Source organism: Culicoides brevitarsis, chromosome 1 (genome assembly GCF_036172545.1).
Source record: "Culicoides brevitarsis isolate CSIRO-B50_1 chromosome 1, AGI_CSIRO_Cbre_v1, whole genome shotgun sequence".
NCBI lineage: Eukaryota > Metazoa > Arthropoda > Insecta > Diptera > Ceratopogonidae > Culicoides > Culicoides brevitarsis.
In genome coordinates, this window is record NC_087085.1 from 24,269,096 (window position 1) to 24,296,909 (window position 27,814).

At 28.2% G+C, this 27,814-nt stretch overlaps 1 protein-coding gene across 1 annotated transcript in view; it reads right to left on the bottom strand.

The window, feature by feature from the left end:
- Nucleotides 1–346: 346 nt before the first annotated feature.
- LOC134837487 (homeobox protein cut) overlaps nucleotides 347–27,814 on the bottom strand; it is an 87,216-nt gene continuing 59,748 nt past the window's right edge. The window contains exons 3-9 of the mRNA XM_063852867.1: nucleotides 12,650–12,834; nucleotides 12,141–12,274; nucleotides 11,473–11,622; nucleotides 10,579–11,394; nucleotides 3,077–3,389; nucleotides 1,697–3,026; nucleotides 347–1,633 (exon numbers count right to left, since the gene is read on the bottom strand). Of these exons, the coding sequence (XP_063708937.1) occupies nucleotides 347–1,633; nucleotides 1,697–3,026; nucleotides 3,077–3,389; nucleotides 10,579–11,394; nucleotides 11,473–11,622; nucleotides 12,141–12,274; nucleotides 12,650–12,834 (4,215 nt within the window). The remainder of the gene's footprint in view (nucleotides 1,634–1,696; nucleotides 3,027–3,076; nucleotides 3,390–10,578; nucleotides 11,395–11,472; nucleotides 11,623–12,140; nucleotides 12,275–12,649; nucleotides 12,835–27,814) is intronic.

Consider the following 27,814-nt stretch of genomic DNA (forward strand, 5'->3'; position numbering starts at 1 on the left):
AGAAAAAGGAATCAAGAATTAAAATGATATTAAATGCTTTGCAATATATTTTACATAAGTTATTGTTGGATGCAATCGTATTTATTTGCTAAGCAGTCTTTTGTAAATAAGAAACTAATTAAAAATTTAAAACTCCTCCATCACATATACATGAAAACAAATATTCGAATTTTTTGATTGCACAGATATCCTAACCTTTTCTCATTTTATTTATCAACTAATTTTATTTATTTCTAACACAATAAATCATAGTTATTGATCATATTTTTGTGTTTTTTTTTCAACTTATTATTTACATTAGATACATATTCTTTGATTCTATTCAAAAATGCTGTAATTCCCCAAATTAGTGTTCCCATTGTTCTTCTTGCTTTACTTTAACCCCAATGTCTTTTGATTCGTCACTACTTTTATCACCGTTTTTGTTCTCTTCTTCGTCCATTGTTTCTTCATCTCCATCCTTAGAAGCACGATCAGCTTTTGTGCTCAATTGCTCATCGTCTGATCTATTTTCATCTCCACTATCTTCTTCTCGAGCAGCTGTCGGTTCAATTCGTAATGTCTCATTATCCGGTCGGCCAAAATCATTTTTTTGCATAACACAAACTCCATTGATGATAACTTCTTTTCCAGATGGTTTCTTTTTATCATTATCTTGCCAGTCAGGGTTAACCCATTGTGGTGCTGCAGGTTTTCTGCGTGATCGTCCAGATTGTATATTACTAGATGGCGGAGTTGCATCTTTTTGGTCTCCTATCTTGTCACCTTCGATAGATTCATTATCAGAATTATTGTGACTGTCGTCATTATCTTCCATTTCATCGTAATCATCATCACCTTCACGTTTCAACTGTGGCATAGACAAATCTAAGCCGCTAATTTGCTCGCTTACAGCATTTTTTAGTGCTGCAAGCTCAGCTTCGTTTGCTGGCAAAAGTCCTCGAGAGATAAGTGCAGCGAGATTAGGATTTGCAGCAAAATAAGGAGGATATGGTAAAGTGACACCACTAAGACCCATTCGCTCTTTTTGAATTTCCATCAGCCGTTGGTTGAGTAAGATGCGGAATTGAACAGGATCGAATGGAGCATTTGTGTTGTTTTCCCGTGATGGAAGTGGTTCAGCAGGAGCACCATGAGGGACTTGCTGTTTTAGGCGCATGCGATGATTGTGGAACCAATTGGTAATTGTTCGTGTCGATAGATTGAGTTCGTTCGCAAGAAACTCTATTGTTTGTACATTAGGATATGGATCGAGTGCAAATGCTAGTCGTAATGCTTCTTTTTGCTCCTCTGAGAATAAGACTCGTTGTTTCTTATTTGGTGGTGCACTATTAGAGCCTACAGATCCAGGACCAGGGGAATTAGAGTGATAAAACTCGGAGGTGTCATTACTACTTGTATCTGAACTGTTGTCTTGCTGTCCAGGACCAGTAGAACGACGACGTTTACTGGCTTCACGACGTTCGTTCTTTAAAACTTGCAAACGTTCAATATTATTCGCATCCGTTAACCATAACTGCATCCGTATAAAAGGCTCACGCCCTTTGATACTCAGCATGTGCCACGGTTTTGGTTTAGAAAGTAATTCAGAGACAGAACCTTGCGAGAGTCCTAAAACAGCTTCACCGAAAATCTGTAAATAGTAAACGGTGGCTTAATAAAATACTTAATTAGTCAATATATATTTAATCGTTACCTTTTGACCGATATTATTAGCAAGTAGAGCTTCCTTGATTTTCGTTGTGATGGTTTGGGTGTCCAAGTCTTGTGTAAGAGCTGCCATTTCATAAACAGTGGGTGATATATGCTGATTCATATTTCGCATGACATTTTGTGAAGCTTGTTGTGGTGAATGCATTGAAATTGGCATTGGTTTTTTCTCTGCATGATTTTGCAAATTTATCATGTGGTGCGCTGGCATGCCTGGTGGAGTTAAAAGCATATTCGGCTGTGGGGGTGGAGGTGGCCCTGCACTTGCTTGTTGCTCTCGGGATGTTGGAATGTGAGGTAATTGAGCCATTTGCATTTGTAAAATAGCTTGCTGTTGATCTTGCAATTTGGACATTTGTTCACAGATGGATTTCGGCATTGGAGGCATCTTGTTGCTTATTGCTGCTGGAATTTGTGGAGAGCCACTATAGCTTCCTGTACGCATTAATTTTTCCGGTGCGATTTTATATTGACTTGCAACCAATTTATGTACAGCATTGTCGTCTTCTAAAAACATTTTCATGCGAATGAATGGCTCACGTCCTTTTTGAGTAAGCATATGCCATGGCTTAGGACGAGCAAGTAAATCACTTACTGAGCCTTGGGACAAACCAAGTACCGACTCACCGAACAAGCGTTGACTGATAGAATATTGAGAAAGGGCTTCCTTTACACGGCGAACAATATCTTCTGTATTAAGGTTGTTGTACAGATCGAATTGTTGTTGAGTAATTGGAGGAAGAACGGCTTTTAAAGGACGCTGAACGGATGAGTGATGAGGGGTAGTTGGAGGTTGTGTAATCAAAGAGTTTGTGATCGAAGCCATACGTTGTAAAGGACTAGCTGATACTGAAAATTCGTCGCTTGGAGTTCCAACTGGCTGTAAAATGGAATTGCTCAGTGGACTGGGAGCAGCGGAAGATGTTGTTGTATTAGTTGGAGTTGTCCCTGGTTCTGACTTGGGCTTCACTAAGTTGAAAGATGGTTGCTTGTTCATCGTTTCTTCGACTTCACGATTATTTTCAGCGTCGTGTTGATCAGCAACAACCCGTTGCTGCTCTTGGGCTTCTTGCAGATGTTGACCATTCAACTTCATTTGTTTTTCTTTGGGTAAAGTCAAATCTTGAACACCATTCAATGCATGTTGTTGTAATGCTAAAAGACTTGGAAGATTTGGGAAGTTTGGTATGTTTCCTGCAGCAACATTAGCTTGTTGTAATTTGGCAAGTTGTTGATGGTACGCCTCGAGAGCCATGCGAATATTATCATCGGGCATGGGTGGTATGCCACCACTAAGAAAATGTGGAAAAAGAAGACTGTTATTAGTCAGAAAGTCTGTTCTCAACACAAAAATAAAATAAAATACCTGGGAAAGCCTCCTCCACTTGGTGGACGTCCTATGAATTTTCCTAACTCCTCTTGATAAATTCTTGCTAACTTTTCTTGATTCATTGCTTCACTGAAAGAATTCCGTTTCTCTTTTGAATATGGTGATAAGCAGTTATCTGGTGATTTTGAATCGTCCATGCTACGTGAATCATCCAAGTGATGATTACTCTGTTGGGGACCACCAACCTTGTTGTTGATCATACTCGATGCTTCAGTAAGTATATGTTGAAGGCGCTCGTCATTCATCTCATTTTCTGACCGACCGAATTGTGGCATACCGGGCTCTTTATCTGAAAGTAAAGAATATCAGATCAAATGGAAAACAATAAAAAATATATATTTTTCTTAATCAAATTTATTTTTACATTTCTTGGTCATGATTAAATTTCATTATATGAAGAAAACAACTAATTTTTTTTAAACCGCCAAAAAAAATTGAAAATATGTCTATTTCACACGATTATGAACTGAAAATTTCCCATCATTCATTTTGAATGCTATCAAACTTTTTTTTATTTCCTATCATATTAGCTTTTTTTCTTTTTTTGTTTTTTTTTAAAGAGCTGTCATCAAAAACTCTTTGATTTTCTTTGTGGAACTATGTGTCAATCAAACTTTTATATATATAATTTTTTATTTTCTTAAATTATAATGCCGAAATAAACCGGCAATATCGTTTTTATTTTTATACATGGAGTTATTATCAGTAATAATAAACATAAAAGTCGGTTTTTTGTTTGTCTGATTTTTGGGTAAGAAAACCGTGATAAAATAAAAATAAAATCACACACATTTTATATTTGACTTCCTTTGCATGTATGACAAGCGCATTTTTAATATTGTATTTTGAAACATTGTATTGCTAATTCATAAACATGAGGATTTTTTTTATGAATAAGAAATGATATGTATAAATGTAACGACGGAATTCTTGAATTTCCTAGTCAAAACAAAAAAAAAACATGTCAAAATAGTTATAACACCCAAAAAACAATCATATGAGAAATAAAAAGAGGGTAAATCCGTTTTATTTTTTTATGTAAGAAAAAATTAATTACCATTTCCGAATGAACTTTTTTAATTTATTTGAAAAAGAGAAAATTGTTAACGTAATGTATAAAAAGCATACATATATTTGTAAACCAGAATAAATGTAAAGAACAAATTCAAAAGTTAAACTTTAAAAATTCTATTTTTTATTTAAATAAATATCTAAGGTACTTTATATGATACACAAAAATTTTTACTATGAACGTTTCTTAGTGAAAACGTCTCCTCTTATATAAGTTTTTAATTGTATAGTTATGAATTTATTTATATCTGTATACCCATATGATGCATGAAAATTTGCAAAAGAAAAAAACAAGACACATTACATTGTTTCTCGGTTTGGCACATTTATGTTTGCAAGAATCGTAGGATAATAATATAAATTTGTCAAATGAAAGATAAATAAAAGAAGAAAAATGCGATTTCAAAAAAAGTGATCATGACAAAGATCACATTCGGTTAATATGTTTGACCTAAGCGTTAACTTTAGCATTGCAACAAGCGCCAAGAATGAAATTGAAAAAACACACGTGTATTTTTTTTTACATTTCACTCAAGTGATACTATGGTCACGCTATGATTGAATGTTTAACCCCTTAATATTTTACATTATTACCAGTTTTAGAACAATAGTAGGTATAATGTGAAGTTTTAATATTTAACACTTTTCTTTTGGGGTGGAAAGGAAAGTCAACTACTACTACATGACCGCACAATTTTGATATTTTTTTACACAATTGTTTTCATTTTTTCCAAAATATAATTCACAACACAAATATGTTATGAATAAAAATGGATTGTGCTATTCACCGCTTTTCGACATGTTACACGAATTTTCTTTTACTTTTGATTTTCAGTTAAGTTACTACTGGTTATAATTGTCTTTTTTAACTTTACCACAAAAAGTCGAAAAGGGTGAAACACAAAGAAATTATACATAAACTTAATTTGAACAAATATACTGCATACATATATATATAGAATGTATATATAGAAGCCAACAGTGTTGACTAATAGTTTACTGTTCGACGATTGATATCTTGATAGGAAATGTAAAAAAAAAAATCAGCAGTAGTGGTAAATATATATTGCCCAAAAATTATTTTCCATTAAATTTTATCAAAAAATACAACTGAGTCTTGAATGAAATGGAAATGTAATTTGATTATTATACAGTTATATATGATTTTCATCATTTAGTTCTATATTTTTTTTTTATTTTATATGTTTGATTGTAACACCCCGACACACCATTCAGTAGTGGTGGCATATAAGGGTCAATATTGTATTGCATGCAAATGAGAATTTCAACACGCGATTTTTAACTAATTTTTATTATATTTCATTGTTTTAATGGCTTGCGTTCGTAAAAATGTATGTATATGCTGTTTGTTATTATTACATTATATTTTAGTTTTTTTTTACTTCTTATATGTAATATGTTTATTTATATGTCTGTATTTTCTTATAGCGAAATTGTGTACGAATGATAATAAAAAGCTAAAAGAGCCCATTTGTATTACGATTCAAAACACTTAAAATAAAACGATATGCCGTAGAAATTTTTTTTGTTAAAAAATTTGGTTTTTATCAGTTTTATTTTCGTATTATTGGAAAAGTAATTTTCGTCTGTTGCAAACAATCTTGAGGTAATATTGAAACACTAAGTAGTGATTGTTATGTTTGTTAGGTACATAGCTAACTCAAGTAAGTATTTTTTTTTTGTTTACCCAAAAATACCATATGAAATTGTGCATTATTATATGGTGCAGAATTATTTACTTGCTATTTTTGTGACGTTTTTGGATCTGCATTAAACTGCCTAGATATTTTTCTTTATAATATATTAGGTGTTTAATTTTTTTACGTATTTATTTTTATTACGTGTGTTTTCAATAGACCTTTTCTCATATTTGATATGTACTGAAAAATTTACAATTTCTTTTTCAAGTTCTACAATGTTGTAAGAAAATTGTATCTTAATATATGTAGTTCTTTTGGCGCAAGTTATTTATAGTGAAGTGAGAGAAATAAAGTTTTTTTGTTCAGAAATAAACCAAATTATATTTTGATATACATATGTATAAACATTGTTATTTTACAAAATAATATTTTTAAAATATAGAAAAAATCCAAATAATATTTTTAAAAATAATTTTTGAAGTATCTTGGTGGAAGCTAATTTTAATATTTATTCAATTTGTCAAAGGTGTTGATGCATAAAATGTAGACATAAAAAAACTCGGTGACATTTTTTGTTTTCAAATAAACCACATGCTAAAAGGGGGAAAACAAGATTTTTTTTTTTTTGAATTTGAAATACTTTAATAAAATAACGAAAAAAATGATGATAACTAAAAACAGTCTTTTACAGAATTGATTTACTGTAAGTAAGAAGCACTTTATTCAAATTATTGCATTTATAAAGTGAAACGTGTGCTAGAATATCATTTAAAAACAAGATAGATTGAGTTTTAAGCAAGTCGGTCGCTTTGTGTCACTTTAGTGCATATATGAATTAATGATGCGATTTTCCCTTGCAAATGGTGCATAATCAAAGAAACAATTTCTTTAGAAAATATATTTTTGAATGAAATGAAATGAAAAGAGATTGATTTGATGTGCCAAACTCTTAAAAATATAGTACACTGTTGGATTCGATTTCTTTTTTGAGCTTTGTGAGGTTGGTTGTTTATACATATTTGTTTGGTTTTAATGGTTTTTTTTGTAACGTTTAATACAATATTCAATAAAATAAAAAAGTACCTTGAATTAGCAAAGCAAATTCGAATTGTAGTATATGTTTGTTACATAACCCGTTTGTGTACCGAGTCTAAACGTTCATGAGAAATATTTATCCATTCTCTGTATACTAGGTAAGTCCGTTGAAATCCAGAAAAATTTTTTTTTTTAAAAAATTCAATTTTTTTCAAGTACCTAGTAGTTTTTTATAAATTTTGATTTTTATTAGGTACGTTAAAAATCAATTTGATCAATTTTTATGATTTTTGAAAGTTTTTAAACACCTCTAAAAATCCATAGATAACTTTTAATGTTAAAACAATATTTTTTGCTTCCAATGAAAAGATTTTCTTACTTTTGTGTATCCAAATTTTTAATGGAAATCAATTAGGGATCATACAAGCTCAAATGAGCCATGAAAACAGATAATAGTTCATTCGAAAAAAAAAATAGAATAATTTATTAGTCTGCATAAATAAAACATAAATGGTATCGTAATCAATGGTTTTGAAAGCCATTTCAATATCTAAGCATATAACATAAAGACGATATTTAAAAGAAAGCTCACCTCATAATTTATTCACCCTGTTAAATCGATTTTTATTTATTTCTTTATTTTTCGGATTTTTATGAATTGTCATTGAAACACATTTCTAAAATGTTTTAGATAATTGTTAATTTAGACTTAAAAATGATACTATATATTATTAAATAAAATGTTTATGGGTACATGTTTAATAAAAAATTACATCAATAATTCATATTAGAACTATTAAATATGTATAAAAACAACGCTTCTAGTATTTCTTTTCGACCAAAATTATTTGCAAAATAATAATGTAAAGATATGAAACATGTATCATATTATGATTATGATTGTTTTGTCATTGTTCTTTCTTTCTATAAATGTTAAAGTTATTATAAGTCATAAAGTTAAACTATTTTCATAAATATATGTTTATTTTGCGTTTTCTTTGCTTATAAGATTAAGTACAGTAAAGTAACATACACGCCATATAAGTCTGTTTGTACAAAAGTTTTCTTTTACAAGTTTATTTCATTATTTGTTGTTGTTCTTATTGTATTGCAAATATATCCCCAACAATTCACTTTTTTAATGTATGCAAGTGTATGCAAATATGAATAATATAATGCAGAGGTAATTGAAATTTATTTATTTGAATTCTTTTTTGAATCAATGTTTAGCGAGTTTTAGTAGGTTTAAATAAATATGGTTTTCTTAGATTATATTGTTACGAACGATTTAAATGTTTTAATACTTTGAAATAAAAGTTGTATAAAAATAATACGTATTTAAATAGAAAAAAAAATGAACAATATCTCAACGCTTTGATCAGAAATCCATAAAAGCATTTAAATTGTTAAGTCGCGATTTTTTGATATAATGAGACACTTGTTCTTAAATAAAGTCGCAAAAGTACGTCTCATAAAAGATGACTGAAAAAATGCATCACTGCTCTTACGAGTATCGGTGGTTTAATTTAACACTTCAAAAAGTTCTTTGATGATGATTTATTGTAAAATCATTAAATCGTATGAAAATAATTATAGTAATAATATTTTTCAAAATGTAGGTTTTATTCTTTGTCAACAACTATTGATTGTGTAAAAATAATTCATTTGCATGAGCTTATTCAACTTTATCATTTTGTTTAAAATACAAATATAATAATGTGAAATAATCGATCTCTCATGTATTACATAAGTGTATAAAATAGATATATAGATATGAATGACTCCACTGTGAATTCGAAGATCTTTTAATAAACCACATAATTATCGTTTTAATGATGTATTTTACTATATTTATATAATTGCAAAAATTGTTTGAAAGAGGTATTTTTATTAAAATAAAATATAAAAAAAACGATTTGATTTTTATTGCTTGTATCAATATTTAATGATAGGTATATTGGGTTTTCGTTTTTTTAACTATATACTTTCCAATCATACTTCGCACACAAAAAAATATTCATTTTTCAGACAACAGTCTATGAATATGATAGAATTATTACGGGTATTCCAATGGTTTTACAATAAAAAATCAGTCGGTATGCAAATATTAACTTTGAACTTGAATGATTTCACATTCATTTTTCCCAATTTTTCCAGTGAATGTTTATGATATGAAAAATCAGTTGGCTGACTTGAGATTAATTTTTAATTCAATTATATTTTGCTATCCAATATTTTTGTTGAACTCAAAGTAAAATTTTATTAAACTTCAAACAAAGATTTTTTTAAAAAAGTTTCAATATGCTTTTCATTCATTTGTCGCCCATTCACAATCATCACTTAAACCAAATTAAAAATACAATTAATGCACTAAAGATTGATTTAACTAATAATTTCAATGGGACGTAGTATTTATAAAAATGATTCTTTCTAACATTTTATAGCAAGCAGATCTAAGTTAAAGATACCATCTATTTAGTGTTTGTTAACATAAGTTGAAAAAAAACAATATGAGAGAGTAAATTAGTTGTAGGACATATTTTCACTGGCACATGAGAACCCAATTCATTGTTATTTATTAGATTTTATTTATTACGAGACCATTTTCATTCAATAAGCATACTCACGAAGCACATATTTTGTATAAAGGAAAATCCACTTCTATGTTTTGTTTGTATTTATAAAGTTATAAAATTTCACTGTACTGAATTTCCGTTTAAATACGGTTCACATGATAAAATATTGATCAAATGTCACGCTAATGATAAAATATTAACATAAATAAGTCAAAAAGTTATATGAATATATACTTTTTCGGGTGACTTCTGTCGGCATATGACGTGAAATTCGTATTTACATAGATTGAAGAGGGTGATAATGATGAGTACTGAGTTTTTGTTTGTGTTAAAGGTTAAACGGGGCCCAGTTTCGTGGTTAGGAAAAGTAAAACAACCCCTTACAGTAGTTTGATTGGGGGTTACAAGGATAAATGATTACACATTGTTCAACTTTTGTCATTACTTTATGGGACTACATGCCAAGAAGAGACTTCAGAAGGCATAATTTTATTTATGAAAGCTTGCTTCAAACCACTAACAATAAAAAAAATAATGATTGCTAACAGAGAAATATTTAATCGATTTATCTTTCAGAAACACCCAGCATCTTGAATATTCTTCATCATTAAACTTTTAAATTACTTTTTCTCTTTCTTTTCAATTTATATAACATGTACTCCTTTTTAAAACTTTTATCTCCAACACACATCACACACATCATCATTATGTTTATGTTGTTTTTCAATCTTTCTTTCATATTTAACTCAATGCTTGGAAAATAAACGAGAGTATTTATATTATGGAAAATAAGCTAATTATGACAATACGCTCCACATTTTCCCCTTGGCATATATTTTCTTCGTTGAATATAAAGAAAATATTAAAGATGAGTTTTGTCAAGTCATTGTTCGAAAGCCTTATCAAAATTGTTTTATCAAAATTCTTCTAATGTTTTGTTCGAATGTTTTAACGCAAGACAAGAGACAAGGAGGGGGAGCAAAATCAATTGAAGCTTTGCAAAATATTCTTATTTTTAATTGATTGATTGTACTGTATGATAATTTTTGGTAGGAAGAAATTAGAATTCAATTAAGTTGTGCGGGAGATTGTACGATTAAGTTAATGTTTCTACATATAATGAAATATTTCTTACCTTTTTTTGGAATGAGTGACTTCAGAAGAAAAATTGCTGCTTCATCACATGCCCAGGCGTGCATTTTTCTGTAGCTATCTCGACCTTTTTCAGTCAGTTTATCCCATGGCTTTGGTTTAGATAATAATTCTGATACGGTTCCTTGAGATAGTCCCAAAACATATTTTGCAAAAAGCCGTTGACCAATATTGTGAACGGATAACAATTCACGGACACGTCTTGAGATATGAAGTGTATCTAGATTTTGATTGGCATATTTGTCCATATTGTATCGAAGCATTTCCTGAAGACGCGCCTCCATTGGATCGCCTTTCGGGATAAGAGAATCACCGAGACGACCAACCATGGCACCTGGCGGTAGATGCAAATCTTCGGCAAAACGCATTGGACCGCGTTCTTGAAAGGGGAATGATAGAGGGAAGTTTGTAGCGTGATGTGAAAGAGAGCCCAAGGTATTATTGTTGTCTTCTGTGGGGCTCTTGGACATTGAAAGGGGTGTATGAGCACTGCGGCCGTTAAAATTTTCCTCTGAGCGGACGTCTTGAAGGACGGGAGTACTGGCATTCGATGAATGTGCGTCGTGATGACTACTAGCCTTCTCGTCTAGATGATGCAATTCCTTTGGATCTGTGGATGAATTATTAGGGTTATGGTGATTCATTAATAATGCTTTATTGACAACTGATATAGAGCCCGCGGTTGGTGGCGTTCTTTGAGCGACGGCTGCTGCCAACGCTGATATGGGTGGTGGTGGTAAATCCAAATTACGCCTCCAACTACTGACAATTTCCTCGCCCAATATTGATCCGAAGGTTTCTACAGTTTGTAAAGGCGGCGGAAGGAATGAATTATTCTTATTATTATTGCTACTAGTACTTGTATCAATATTATTACTTATATTATTTAAATTATTGCTATTATTGCTAGGAGTTGAAGATGGACGATTTAAGATAGATGTAGTAGTCGGCGATGTACTACTGTTCGAGTTTGTACCACTACTACTACTAGTTCGGACAAATGGCGTGGTGCGTGATGTAGGTATTCCTGTAAAATATGTTAATATTATTACAGGGACGTTATTGACATCAACACAAAAATTAAATTATGTGTAATTAATAAGCAAAATTAAAATTTTAAATTAGTAAGAATATTTTTATGATAACGAGTGTTTGTGCAATGTACATTATGTTTTCAAAAATAAAACCTGTTCACTTTTCATCAATTGAATCATTACATCATTCTCATCATTACATAATTTTTTTTGAAAATTTTTGACAAGCCTATTGGATTAATTCTAGTTATGGTGTAATCGAACATTTTAAATATTAAATATCAATAATGTAATGCGACTTCAAATTTATTAAGTATTTATTAATTAATTATTTATATTTATCGTCTATTTGTATGTGAGATAAGTGTATTTGTACTATTTATCATATAAAAAGTGATGATCAAACGTGATGGTGATCAAAATGAAGTGACATGTCCAAATTGTGTGAAACCAATATGTGGGCGATTGAAAATTGTCCGTAAAAATTTTTAAAAGAAACAAAACCGCTTACCATCAATTGAGTTATTTTTCTCAGTTTGCTGATGCGCTGCTGCTGCGAGTGCTTTTGTACGTTCTAATAGTAGTTCTTGGAATTTTGATTGTTGTTCACTTGATGGTGTAGACAAATCAACTGATCTTAAAATACTGAAAAACATGTTAAAATGCATAAGTCTTATATATGAGTTATATTATAATGTAAGATTCTAAGTTACATTATATGTAACATATACAAACAATTGATCCTTAAACAAAAATAAATTTAACAGTGACACGCTAATGCTGTTTTTGTCTGTTAGCAAGTATTTGCCGCTCAAATGAAGTAAACCGTATGTTTTTATAAACAACGAGAAACATAAAAAGGATTTTTTGTTAGAAAAAAAAAAAACATAAAAATCTAACACTCAATAAACCATTTGCTTGAAATATTCTGCTCGATTTTTTTCAGTAAATAGTTTTGCTAGTAAACTTGACAACAGACAAATTCTTGCAATCAAAAAATAAATATTAGCTAATCTTTACCTATTTTCTTTCTTCAGTAATTCATCATAATCATGTGTTTTATCTATTTTAGATTCTAAGCGTGTAATGTGTTGTCTTTTGGCTTCAAGTCTTTCTTCAAGACGTTGCATTTGAGCATTGTGAGTTTCTTGTATCGTTGCTATGATGGTTTTCAGTCGAGATATTTCTTCCGCTAAAGTTTTGATCTGCAAATAATTATAAATAAAAACAGTTAAAAATATTGCTTCATGGTTCTTCAAAAAAAATAAGTGGTTTTTTCATTGACTTTTCATTGAATGAGTTGTCACTTGATTGTATTTTGTCACAAGTACTTTTAAAATAATTATTTATTTCGTTACATTTAGCTATGGCAAAAACACAAATCCATCATCTAAAAGGGCACTTAAAACTTTTGAAAACAAGTAATTCAAATAGAAATCCTTTTTTTTGTCAAGTGTCTCATTTTGTCATGATTTTATTATTGTTTATCATGAATTTCTTTGTGTTAGATAAATTTTTCAATAATGGCTCAGAAACAATAAAAGAGACCATTCTTGTCATTAATTCTAAATTTTCATATCATTCAAAAAGGAAATAAAAATCTTCAAATAACTAAAATACTTTTTTTCCTTTTACTTTTTTTATTAAGTTACATACTAAACACACATACTAAACTTTAAAATTTTTAAACACAAAAATCGAAAATTATTTTTAGACTTTCGATTAAAGGTTTTTTTTTGTTAGTACAATATTTTTACTTCAGTTAGAAACAGATTCATAAATCAAAATCTTTACCTAAATACTAGTCTGTATATTGGAAACTTTAGTTGTACCGTGCTATTATATACAAACATTAACATTATATTTAAAAGTATATTGTATGCGAATTGAAAAGTTTTTGACACAAAACAAAACATTTACTATAATATAAATTCACAATCAAAAATCATTCAGTTGTGTTTTCTTAATACATTTTGTTGTTGTTTCATTTAAATACTATGTCAATGTTATTTATTGTTGTAAATCAAAAAGTTAAGAGCAAACGATGGAATGAAAATGACAAAGGCAGTCGAATTTCCTTTTACAACTTTAGTCCACACATATCACAAATCCTATGTTTAAAACATATTTTCGATTAAATTATACGTTTAACTTAACAAAAGTCTTTGTTGTTTTGCTAACAAAAAATTTTGGGGAAAACATCCAATATACGTGTGTTAATTAAGAAATTAATCAATAATTAAAGCAAAAACAAAAGAAATATAAAGTTGAAAAATTAATTCAAAACTAAAAATTTTGTGCTTTAGATACCTACTCCCAAAACATTAGTTTTAAAATTATTAAATTAATTGATTATCAGTAGCGCAATTAAATGTCATCGACAACATAGCAGGAAACTAAAGGAAATGAAGCGGGTAACCATCATCGAAATAATTTAAATTTTAAAATACATGAGTGACACTCTGGGGAGACGGATGAAGGAAAACAACAAAAAAGAAAGGTGATAACGGTAAAAAATGAGTTCTCATTAATCTTTAATAACGAAAATAGGCATATCTTTCCGATGTTATTTTTTACGCACTGACGACAAACGTACAAAAATAATAAAATATTGTTTGGAGGGTGCACAAAAATTTCTATTGTTTTGAGTTTTTAGCGACACTGTAATGTAAAAAAAATATCGTCTATCTCAATGTACAACATACAAGCTTGTCGCGTCCCTTATTTATATATGCAAAGATACGTTGATGTTTTCTCTGCATTATTTATTATGTTGTTTTCAATGTGTTTTTTTTTTGTTTAAATGGAATGGATTTGCATGGCTCGCACCTATTGTTTTATGGTATTTGTATTACTTTTGTATATGTATTTTTTTTTTATTATTTTTAAAAAGAATCATGAAATGAATAATCAATAAATAAGTATTTTTATATCATCTTAAGGCGTCGGAAGTTTAGGGGGGTTGGGGTCTATCAAATTAACGATAGACTTTGACGACCCCCCTCGTCGGCAATGAACAACGTCGTAAAAAAATCCTATATTCAAAATTTAAAAACTTTTTGTTATGAATTTATCTGAATAGTAGTTTTAGTATCTTTAAATATACTCTATGTAACCTTGAAATTCAGTAATTTTTATGAAAATTATTTTTAAAGGAAAATTGTCGAAATACGATTTTCAATACAAATATTACTAAAAATTGAAAAATTTTCTTGAAAAATTATGAAAATACACTAATAATTTTTGATGAAATTTTTAACTTTCTTTTATTTTAGGGCATCGGACAAAACTATTGAGTTTCATTTGGAGCGGCCTAAATTTAAAAAAAAAATTCCAAGTTTCCATTTGATATTCAAAATGTTCTTTATATTTAGTTAGGGGGGGGGGGTCATCTTAAAATAGGTTATCATCTTAAAATAATATCGTAAAATAGGAAGGTTTCAGCATTTCGACGGTTTTCGATTATAAGGGGTCAAACATGCCCTATTTTATCCGACTCATAAATTAATGAATACAGCCAAATGTCCAAAAATAAAATAAATTTTTATAGTAATATCTTTTGAAAAAAAGCTTTTTTTACAAGCATTTAATGCGTGTTTTACCGAAAATGAAAGAAAACATTCTGCATGTGTGTATTATTCTTTGCAACATAGACAATTATTAAATTTTACTCAGAAATCTGCATTTTTCAGTTATTATAATATTTATTAAAAAGAATTTTTTTTCATTTTACAGCAACAGCGGGGGATGATAATAAAGAAAATGATATATTTTCTGTTATATAAATGTATGTATAAATTGGCAAGATAGAAAAACGCTACGCTTGGGTAATTCAAATAAGTATTCAAATATCCTGATATTCTGCACAAACAAACAAAAATTGTATGTAACAGAGTTTAGTGCATACATCGTCATAATTCAAAAATTTTCAACTATTTTCATCTTTTTTTTTTCATCGTGAATAGCGCAAAATTGCACTGAAGCTAGTTCTAACGAGAGTAACCTTAAAACATGAAAGAACTGTTTGCTTAGGGAAACTGCTGAAATTCATTTGTTTCAGTTTTTTCATTCCTATTCATTTCTCATATTTTAAAAATATAAAGTTAAATATGACGAATTCCATATTGAAACGACCGAGTCCAGAAATCATGTATAGCGCAAAATTGCACTGAAGCTAGTTCTAACGAGAGTAACCTTAAAACATGAAAGAACTGTTTGCTTAGGATCGGTTAAGAGCATATGTTTCACTTTCATTTGTTTCAGTTTTTTCATTCGTTTTTTTCTCCTAAAATGTTAGTTGTCTCGTGTACATTACTTTTCTCCATGAAACATATGCTCGCAAACGAATATTTTCCAAGATATAGCCGGAAAACTCAAATTTTGGTGAAAAATGGCCCAAAAATCATCGAAATTTGGAAAAAGTTGTTCGGGGGACCTCCAAATTTTGAAAATCTAAATATGCCATCTTATAGTACGTAAAAAGACCTTTCCTATTCATTTCTCATATTTTAAAAATATAAAGTTAAATATATAAAACATTCAAATAAATATACATGTTTCCATTTATTATATACGTATATGTTTTTTTTTTATTTTGAAAATTTCACATTTTTTATTTCTCAATGTCGATAATATCATTGAAAGAACTCCTAACATTCCAATATGGTTATTCTATTTGTTAAATACATTTCTAACGAAAGTCATGATCTTTTCTTCTGTTAAATTGTAGTTTTCTTCTACTTCTAACGCATGTAGCAAAAACTATAAGTACTGTATTTGTATATATTACTGTAATGTATGGTGTATTTTGTATCCTATTTAAAAACCAAAAAACTTGTTCAGAGTTTGAGTGAAAAATATAAAATGAAATGAATCTATCCCTTCGTCTTTTATTTGCAACAATTCATCCTTGCCTTCATCAAGTATACAACTAATTCATATTCATTCCAGCTCAATTGCCAGTTTTTAATTGCTAATTAATTATTAACAAAAATTATTTTGAGATTTTGCTGTGTGTTCAACGTAAATATTCTATGAATGTGTGTATTTTAAAGATGATAAAAAATTTAAATTTCACGAGGGAGAAAATATTGATAAACGTGAAACACATTTTCTGTATTAGAATTAAAATTTTTAATATTTCACAGAGCTTAAAAAAACAAGCAGCATTATTGTGAGTAGTTTGATCAAAATATAAAAGAATTTTATTTCAAGTAGTAAAATATTTGTAAGACTACGAATTACGAAATATGTACCTATCAAAAGTCAAATGACAAAATTCGAATTTTTTGAAATGTAAACTCATCTGTAATTTGTTTTTACTAAGTTTTTGGTTTTTATATTATTTTAAGTACTCGTTGTATTTAAATAATTTTCACATAGGAAAAAACATAATTCCGTTGGGGTACATCAAGTTATTCCTGATATTAAAAGAAAATTTATATTTTGTAGAATATTTTCATAGTTGTAAGGTCAATTTTCGGCATGTAGTAAATGTATGTCCAAAATATGGGTTGTAAATTCTATGAAGTCAAAAGAATAAATGAACGGCTTGTGGTATCATATTAAAAAAAAACAGTATAAATTTACATTGTAAAAATTATACCAAAGGACAATTAACGAAGCCTACAATTAACCCTTTTTTACATTAACTCATATTAGTACAGAATAATTTTTTTTTGTTTAGTTAAAAGTAATAGTCAAATATCTAACCATTAAATAATAATGTTGTTTTGCATTTTTATTGATTTATATTTAAACTGGAATCCCTTTTGCTAGGATGCAGAAACTATTCAACAACTAAATATGTACCTACGTATGACAAAAATTTAAATAAGCATCAACTAAAATTCAATTTTCGATATAAATTTTGTGTGTGTCTGTTGAATGCTATTTTTTGTCTACTTTTCAGATATACATGTTGGCTATTAAGGATTTAGTAGGCTTTAGTAATTCTAGCGTTTGAATTTTGTGTGCACCTAATATTTTAAATTTTTGATTTAGTAGTACATACAAAACATTTGCGTTAGTGAAGTGAAAACTTGAATAAACAACAAAAAATATGTATAAATAAAATAATATATTCACTTTAAAATTATGACTACTAATTGAGATGAAATATTTCTATGTACCTGGATTTATGCAAAAACTTTCATTTAAAAATATATTCATGAAGTTTTCCTTTTGGTTTTTGATTTGACAAACTTCAAAACAATAGGTACAATATTTATTTTTTTAAATATATATTTAGAAATATTCCATGAACTCAAGCCAGTTAGAAAAAATAAACAAATCAATAGAATTGAATGTGTGTCGTTTCGACATTTTGAGACTAAACAAGTTTACGTTAGATATATTTTTAAAAGAATTTTGTGACTTTAACACTTCCTCAATAAGTTTAAAGACATGCCACACTATACTATCATATATAATTTTGTTTGATATATCCTTACAAATATTTCGATATGTAAAAATGTCTTGTCTCCAATACAGAAGTACAATATTATGCACACTCCAATATAATATCCAACTCACAATAATATGTCGTGTTGTGTCATTATTGTTAATAATATTAAAGAAATTGAGACTTCCTATGTGCAAGTTCGGTGTAGAATGTATATTTCTATGTACATATTTCTAATAATAATAATATCTATCATTCACATTCATATATTAACATGAATATTAAACATTTTCTAATCAAATATTTCATATTAGTACAAATAAATGAGTATATGAAGAAAACTGTCAAACATTCGCTTAAAACAACCCTTTTTACAAATTATAATATACACCACGCACAATAATAATAACAATAAACCGATGTGAAGCTTTCTATAATTAAAATTGGAAATTAAATCTTCGATCCACATACAGAATATATTATATTATATCAAATAAACGCGAATACTAAACATGGAGCTATAGACAGACACTTTATGAATAAATAAATATAAGACATGCAAATATTATTGTGTCAATCAATATATTTGAGGCTTAAATACAATTAAAATTCATGTTTTTCCATGCATAAAATAATCACGAGTGTTTTATATGAATTTGTTGTAGAACAATTAATAGATCTTTTTTTTACGTATCCTCTCGATATTTTATTTAACCGATTCTTATCCGATAAAGAATCAAGAAAAATCTTTGCTTATGATATTTTTATTATTATGTTTTATTATTCTGTAGGATATTTTGTTTTTTGTATATGTATGGGTATGTATCACCGCTCAATGGGTATCTGTTAAAATCTTTATTAATTGCTAAAATTTACGCTTCATTTAATTTTTGCCAGAAAAATTAAACAGAATAGAGGCTTTCCGAAGAAAAAATTAGATGTGTCTTTTGCTATTCCTCTATCTTTGATACGACTACAATATGTATTTTCTAGAAAACCAAAATATTTACGTCTAACGTACAATTTAGATATAAAACAAACATTTTAACAAGGAAATGTATTAAAGGAAGACCACATTAATCCTATGTCATTGATTTTTGATTTTATCTGTTTCTTTATTGCCATTACGAAGTCTCATTTATTTTATTTTACTCTTGAGTTAAAGAGTGTAGGTACGCGTAAAAGCGACGACGACAAGATGGGTGTCGGTATAAATCTATCGTCTTTCTCGAAAAAACAGAGATTTTATCTGCTTTTGCAGTATTTGTATGTGTTCCATTAACTCCCGTTCCTAAAAATTAATTTTTAACTCCCTCATTTTAATGTTAATGCAGGTTTTTATACTCATTAAAATATATTGACAGTAGCTCTTCACATATTATAATGAAAGACGAAACGTTGCGTCGTTTATCTTTTTAAAATAAATCCGGAGATCAATGGCGAATGTGAGACGTAGCATCTCATCCCAAATATTTTGAGCAAAAAATAATATTATAATATAGAATCGTAAAATTTTAACCCTTTTTGTTTTTTTTAACATACCATTGTGATCTGTATACAATATATATCTGTAGACCACACATTGATTGTCATCATCATAAAAAGCATGACTTTATAGAAATTAATATAAACATGAATGAATTCAGTGCGAGCAATCTATATGTTATGTAGTATGTACTACAGAATGACTTTAATTTAAAAAGACACATCAACATTCAGCACAGGATTTTAGTAAAAGTTAGGGTGACAAGAATTCAACACTTATCTTCTATAATTGGAGATGGATGTATGAAATTTCATACACGTAAGGAGAAATGTGCTTCTTACCTAAAAAGAAAAGAAAAATGTATAATTAGTATTTATATTTAGGTTACATTAGTATTATGTATCTATGACACACTAAGACAATCTGTATATGTATACACATTTATGTATCTCTATGTAATGTATACAAGCGACGACTCATATACGCTTATTCTTTAACCATATTTTAATAACATTGATTGGAATGAGTTGACATTTTTTCCCTATTTTCAACCCTTTCTTTTTTCCAACGCATATAGGCGCATACCTACTTTTCCCTCAAGCCAAGGAAAAGACTCGGAACGCAAGGTTGATTATTGCGATTTTTCATTCGTATTAATATTTGCATATCAATTAGGATTGTGTATAATAAATTAATAAAACTTTTTCTTTACATCAAACTTTTCTAGGAATATTTTTACATGTACTATATAAAATTAGCATACACTTGACTTGAAATATTTTTGTGGCATAATGTACATTTATAATCATCATCATGAAACAATATGGTGCTATTGTTTGTTTAAATAGTTGTTATTTCAAATACTTTTTTTCGGTTTTATATTCGTATAAGGATTCATAATATGGATTGTAGTTTAAATTCAATCCAATACATACAAGGTTTTTCATTATTTTTCGCTACCAACATAACTCTGACAAGAACGCAATACGTACCTTAAGAAAGTTATAAATGAATCAAATAAAATTAGCATGTAATGTTTTTTTTTTAAATATATTACAAAATATATTTTTAAGTTGCCTGTGTGTGATTGCATCCAATAAATTATTGTGGCGATATGGTTAACTTAGTTTAGTTTGTTTCTGTTGAACATTTATAACTTTAATTCGATTGACTTTTCGGTATTTGTCTGCATGTTAGGAAAACTCTTACCGTTATAAGAAACAGTATTTCAAAAACTAGTTAAAATTTTCATTTCCGCAGTGTTGCTCTGACTATGGTGAAATGTTTGTGAAGAATTTTTTTTTATTTCCGATTTATTTGATATTGATTGATTATTTAGTATATTTAAATAAAAATCAGTGTTTTTATGCATACGAATGGAAACAAAAATGCGCAAGATAGAAAGTCGTATTGCGGGTAATCAATTTTGTGAATAATATTTGCGGATATTCAAACAAGGAAAATCAACTGCAGTGATTTTTTAAATTTGTTTCAAATGGATTCAAATCAATCTATAAGTTTTTTTTTTTATTTAATTTCAGTCATAACAACAAAATTAGTTTTATGTAGTTAAAACTTATTAAAAGTAAAAATATGTGTTAATGGCGCCAGATATCGGTAAATTATTACTTGTTGTTGTTATCGTTGCTAGTTTTATTTATGTTAGTTAAAGGAATCATAAAATAATAATAATTTATATGCAATAAAGAAGAATGCAGACAGATAAGAGCAATAATAATATTAAATATTTTATTGTATTTTTAACACAGCATTGTAAAGTATATTTAATTTGTTCTAGTCAATATTTTGATCAATACTTATTTTTTTTAAATAAAATAAGAATTTGTTTTTTATTATGGATTTTAATTTTTATATTTTACAAATTTAGTAAACAATTATTTTTTTTGCATGTGTTCTTATCTAAATATATCGTATAGTTATTTATCAGGTAGAATGTATTTACAAAATGCTTATAAAGATTGACGTATTTTATTGTTTTTTGACTCCATTGTGAAAATATTTTACTTTTTATATCTATATAAATCATGTTTATAATGTAATCTAATTAAACTTTAAATTGTTGTTTTGCCTAGATACAAAGCAAAAATAATTTTTGTCTAAATAGAATTAAATATTTGATCAAGTACAAATCACATGATAGTAACCTTTTTTCAAAATAGTATCATTATGTAAATATGGATCACTATACTTTATCATACAGTTGCTAATGATTAATTATATTATCATTGATAATAGTATTTTTAGAAATAAAACAAAATAATTAAGCAAAAATAAAAAAAAAACCAGATCATATTTATGTATTTGTTTCACTAAACCCATGTCACCTATTCAATCAGTTTAAAAATTTGAAAGAAAGAGAAAATACATATATATTTATTTATAAAAAATTTTTGTGCAAGGATCCTTTTTAAAATATAAAAGAGAATATTGATATTTTAAAAAATTCAGTTAAGCACAAATAAGTTTCAAAGTTTTTTTTTTATTAAAAAGAGATGTAAAATTCAGAGATTCATTGAATTTAAGTTTTATCTTTTTTTTTTGTAATTCAAGAGCATATTATGCGCATGAAAAACAAAATTTTAAGAATGTAATCAAATGAACAGTTTTATGTTGAAATTTTTATTCAAGGAAGTTGAAGAGGTAAAAAAGGAAGGATGACATATGAGTTAATGTAGTGAATGATTGGATAATTTGATTGAAATTATTTATACACACAGTTTTGAAATATTTTCGGAACATTCAATTACTATGGGGTATATCATAAGTTATGAACAATTTACCGTTAATTCAGAAATTTCCTTTCGTGTCTTTTGTATTTTCTTTTATTGTAACTTTTTAGACATCTGTATTCAAAATACAACGTGTAATTAAAGAATTTTACATTCAAGTTTTACATTGTGTTCAACACTTTAGCACACGGCTCGACAAATGTCTGTGTTCAAAATATATTACTTTTATCAGATTACCGTAATTTCAATCCATGAATTTAATTTCGATGCCTTCTTTTTCTTCCTATGACAAAACTGATAGGAAAATGTCCACAAATGCACGACTAAATCCTATAAATTTTAGCATTATTTTCACGGCTCGTTTCCCAAATTGAATAATTATTGAAAACCCAGTTTTGCATTTTATTATACAAAAATAAGCATCTTAAGAGAAGGTTGGTGTTACGCAGATAAAGTTAATTTTTCAAATGCAAAAAAATCTTCTTGAATTTAAAAATCTGATTCTTCATTTTAAAAATTGGATACATACAAAATGTCAATTTGTGAGAGTTTTATGAGATATTTTCCCCATAAAATATCTTCTTAAATTGAATATAAAGTAATGTCCAATGAATTGCCTCTTCATAAAATGAAAATCTGTATAAAAAAATTTTCCGCTTTTTTCCTTTTTTTTTGAGAAACGTCTTAATTGAATGATCTTTTTTAAATTAATTCAATAGCTTTGATGGTAATCATAGACCTCTTCACGTTTCACGAAATGATATTTTTTTTACATACAGAGAAGAAAGCAACAGAAATGAGTGTAGTACATGACTGCGTTTCGGTATCTTGTGTAAAGGAAACGCAAATCGGGAGGGTATTACAAGTAGATTGACTAGTGTATTTAATGATGTAACATTATTTCATGGACCGTGCATTGGTTGAAGAAAAAATTGGTGGCGATAGATAAAATGTAATCAAGAGTGATTTGTTTGATGATGATTTTTTTGGGGGTTGCTGGAAAAACTTTATTAAATGTTCCACGCACAGAACTGACATTTTCTCATTAAAACACATTTGGGGGTGATGTAAAAAAGGAATTAAACGAGACACTTAACTTGAGGCTTTGCTGGCAAGTATGATTGTCACCCTCGAGAAAAATTATGAAATGTGTCTGCTTCAGATACGCGTGTATAAATAAGTTAATTAGTAAAATTGGTAATTTTTTATTTCCTGTTCGTTTTTTTTTTTGTTTTAACACAAGAACAGACGAAAATAAATGTATTTTTGCGATGATTATTTTATGATATAGAAGACTAATCATCATCACTCGAACATAAACATTTTCTCTAAATATGCGGATTTTAAAGGAAAAACTGAATAGATCTGCTTTTAACGATAGATAATTAAAATCAGACTTAAACTTTGGATGAAATGAGAAGATTCTGACAATTTTATTAAATTTAATGATCATATAAAAAAAAAACTCAGTGATTTTACGACTCTTCCAAATAAATTTAGTGCAAAATAGAATTCAGTGAAAATGAAAATACAGAACTAACTATGGGAATGTAAATTGCCAATTAAAATTGTTTGATACATATTTTTTTGAATATCATTGATCACTTTTTTAAACATGGTATATCCTGTGCTAAGAGTCTACACCAAAACAAAAACAAAAAATGAGATTATCATTAAAAAATAAAATTTGCACGCATGTGTGCATGTTGAATGCATTAAATTGCATTCTTTGAAACAAAAAAGAAAAAAACTGCATTTGAAGATGAAATACTGAAGTTGTATCAAACAGATGTATGTTTTATGAAAGATATGACAAAATTTTTGTGTGTGTGGTATGTCGGCATTTTTTACCCATAGAATAATACAAAAATTGATATTGTGCAAACAATATGTCTCAAGAGTTAAAAACATAAACAATATTTATATATGGGATAATTGGAAACATATCTAATGAAGCGCTGATCTCAGTAAACGTAGCGTATTAATTAAAATTTAACAGCTAAGACTACCTAGTCTTTAGTATGATCAAAAAAGAAATTCTTTTTTAAAACATGTTAAAACTGCGGAAAATGCTGTTAATCATTGAATTATAGACACATATCAAATGAAATTTAATTTCTATATAAATAAAAATGTAAAACGAAATGAATATCTTACAATATAATTTATGGCATCCGCTATTTTTTTTTCTTTTGGATTCACTTTTGCTGTAGAAGGAACATCATATCATTTTTGATTAATATAAATTTATTTTATAATCTGTTGCATTATATAAAGTAGCGAACACATGAACACATGATTGAACCAATTGATTTTAAGTGGAATCGGAATTAAGTTATTAACCATACAAGATCAACCACGCTATATTATGAATGATAACTCCTGTGTCATTGAGTATGATTTGGTCTACTAACTATTTAGTATAAATTAAAATAACAAATACATCGTTGTTTGCCAAAACTAATGATTTGGATTTAAGAGTTATAACTTCTGACTATATGTACCTATATCATAATATTGAATGTTTGATGATATACGAAAACAAACAAGATAAGCTTTTTGCCATTGTTCCCGCATCAAATAGTTCACATGTAACACCACACCATCCCATCATACATCAAGTTGAATTGAATTAAGTATCAATAAATGTACGATGATGATAAAATATTCTTTATTAGGTACTTGTACAAGCTGTGAGCAATTGGTGGTTATTTGATCAAATATTAGGTATCATAATTTTACTTTATTTAAAGTTTTGGTATTGTGTATAAACTAAATTATAGAATAAATAAGGAAACGATCAATTTAGATTCAATCTACATTGTAAAAGTATTTTAGGCAGATTGGAAAATAGAGTAATGTTGCAATATTTTACACGAGTTCCAATAAAGTTGAATTTTGTAGGTTTTTACGAATGAGAGGGAAATATAAAATATTATGATTCAATTTAATTTACGAGAGATGAGAAACTTTGATTCGAAGCAATTTTATCATTATTATTCCTCGTTTTTGTGTGTGTTTCATGTTTGCAATCTGCATTCCGGGATTATTCAATATAGAGCGCAGTTCTTCGTTTAATTAAGATCTATCTAAATTTCGTAGCTCCATATTTGTTAAGACAGATGTGTCTTTGTTGTACATATTAATATTATAGGAAATCCAAAAAGGATTGAATGAAGGATTTATTTATGTATCTTGTTGGTTGATATGCTGACACACTTGTACTACATCCATCTTGTAGAAAATAACAATTAAGTGTCTTGAATTTCTTCTTATCACATCGAAATACCACAATTGTAGATTGCATGTATCTAAAAATCGAATTTGGGAAGGAATTGGATGAAATTAATTTTATTGAAGCTGTCTTATATTAGATACATATATTTTTGTAACGTGCGACACATGACACATGAAGTAAATAAATTGCATATACGATTCAATTAAAGTTTAAGTAATCTGTTTTACTTCATCTAATATGTATCTCCAAGATTTAGATTGCATTTTTTTTTTGATTCATTGACATCAAATTGTAACATCTTACAACGTTAGCGACTGTAAATGGACGATCATTAAATATTTCGTGTAATATTAAGAATTTAGATGTAAATTGTGAGTGAAAATTCACTAATTTATTAATAATACGACATTGGCCAGAGTATTAGGAAGTACATAGAAAATATAAACATAATTATAATTTCTTGCTCTTTTATTTAACATGTCATGACCTTATTATTACAAATTCGTCTAAATTCTATACAAGTACGTATAAATACTTAAATATGAAATTGTAATTATCGCGGTAATAACTGTCGCAAAGTTTGTCGGCTTACACATGTAAAATATTGTCATGTAAATTATTTTAGATGAATTCTTTGAATTTTAATTTACAAACGCAAAAAAGTTGTATCTTGCCAAAATATGTGAGGACAGACAATTATATTGTACATTTATACTTATATTTGAACACAAATTTAAATGAACGGTAACAAACTCGTTTTAAAGTACATATATTGATGATAACAAACACGACAAACGTGCAGCTTTGTCAGCAAATTTTTATACATACTAAGAGACATTTTTTCGAAGAAGTACAAAAAAAAATAACAAATATAATTGATAATCTTCATGAACATCAGTAGGCCAGTCAAATTTCCCCCTCTGATATTTTTATCATCTGAAATTTAATAGACGCTCGCCCAATTTATCATTCTTCACGTTTTTTTCTTTAGCTTGTTCATTCAATGCATGACAGAAGATAATTATTATTTTTCATTCATCCTGCTGTACTTAAAACGAAGAACATTGTGTGGCACGCAGTCCTTTCGATCGAAGAATAATAAATCATATTCAACAAATATAATTTGTCCTTGTATAACATCAATTTTACACAACATTATTATTTTTATATTATTATCATGATAAGGAAAAGAGCATGACAATGACAATAAATGATTGAAATGGCAGAAAATCATTATCACATTGTTGCTCTTTATGTATAATGAATAGTGTACTGTATATATTTATATTGTTTTTTATTTGAAAACGAGGCTATTATACTTTTGGTAAATTAAGTTTTACAGATTACGCCTTACTCCTAAAAACCTTAAACATTTGTTCTAACAAATAATAAATATTCGATAGATGATGAAATACTTTTCTAGAAAATCAAAAATTATTTTTATCTGTTCAACACTGTAGTTGTGCATTGAAAATAAATTCGTAATTTTACAAAGTAGATAAGTATTAAAATTTTTAATCATCATTAAATTTGAAGAATAAACTAATCTATATTTCAATGTAATATTTATTATTGATTGGTACCATCTACTACAATGTTTGATTATCTTTTGCTTTTATCATATTAAATAATTTCGCTGTAAATAAATATGTAAGAACGACATGAAAACTGTGCCTAGAAGCAAAAGTAATCAATGGCACTGGAATGGAAAATTGGTCTATTCGATGAAAATAAATTCAAAAGATAAGAAAGTTTAACCACTTTTCCTTAAAATATCGGCGAAAGGATGGTGATAATCAATGTAAAATTGATAATGGATAGCGTAGAATCTTATCTCTTGTCACTTAGTCTGTACCAGCACTTGTAAAACAAGATATTGCAAGTTTATTAAATACGCTTAAGGGCAATACATTTAATCGTCTCAAGTATCAATGGTATGGGGTCTTTATATTCAATTCTACAAGCAAAAATTGTACTAGGTGTAAGTAATTAATTTTACATTCATATACTACAAGCATCCCAGTTACTTTGGAATATTCTTTAATACTAAACGGCACTTTACGCAAGATTGAACGAGACATCAAACATTATTTATTAGAACATCAAATCGAGATACATAACGTATAATATCTCAAATTATATTTATCACGACTTGAATTGTGTCACTATGGTGCACTAAATGATAAATATTCTGGTAACAACAAAGTACTTGTCATTTTATATCGTTGCTCAGAGGCATTTCTAAAAATTTTACTTGATGTTTTATGTTATGAAATTTTTTAATGTTGAAATCCAAGATACAAAAATC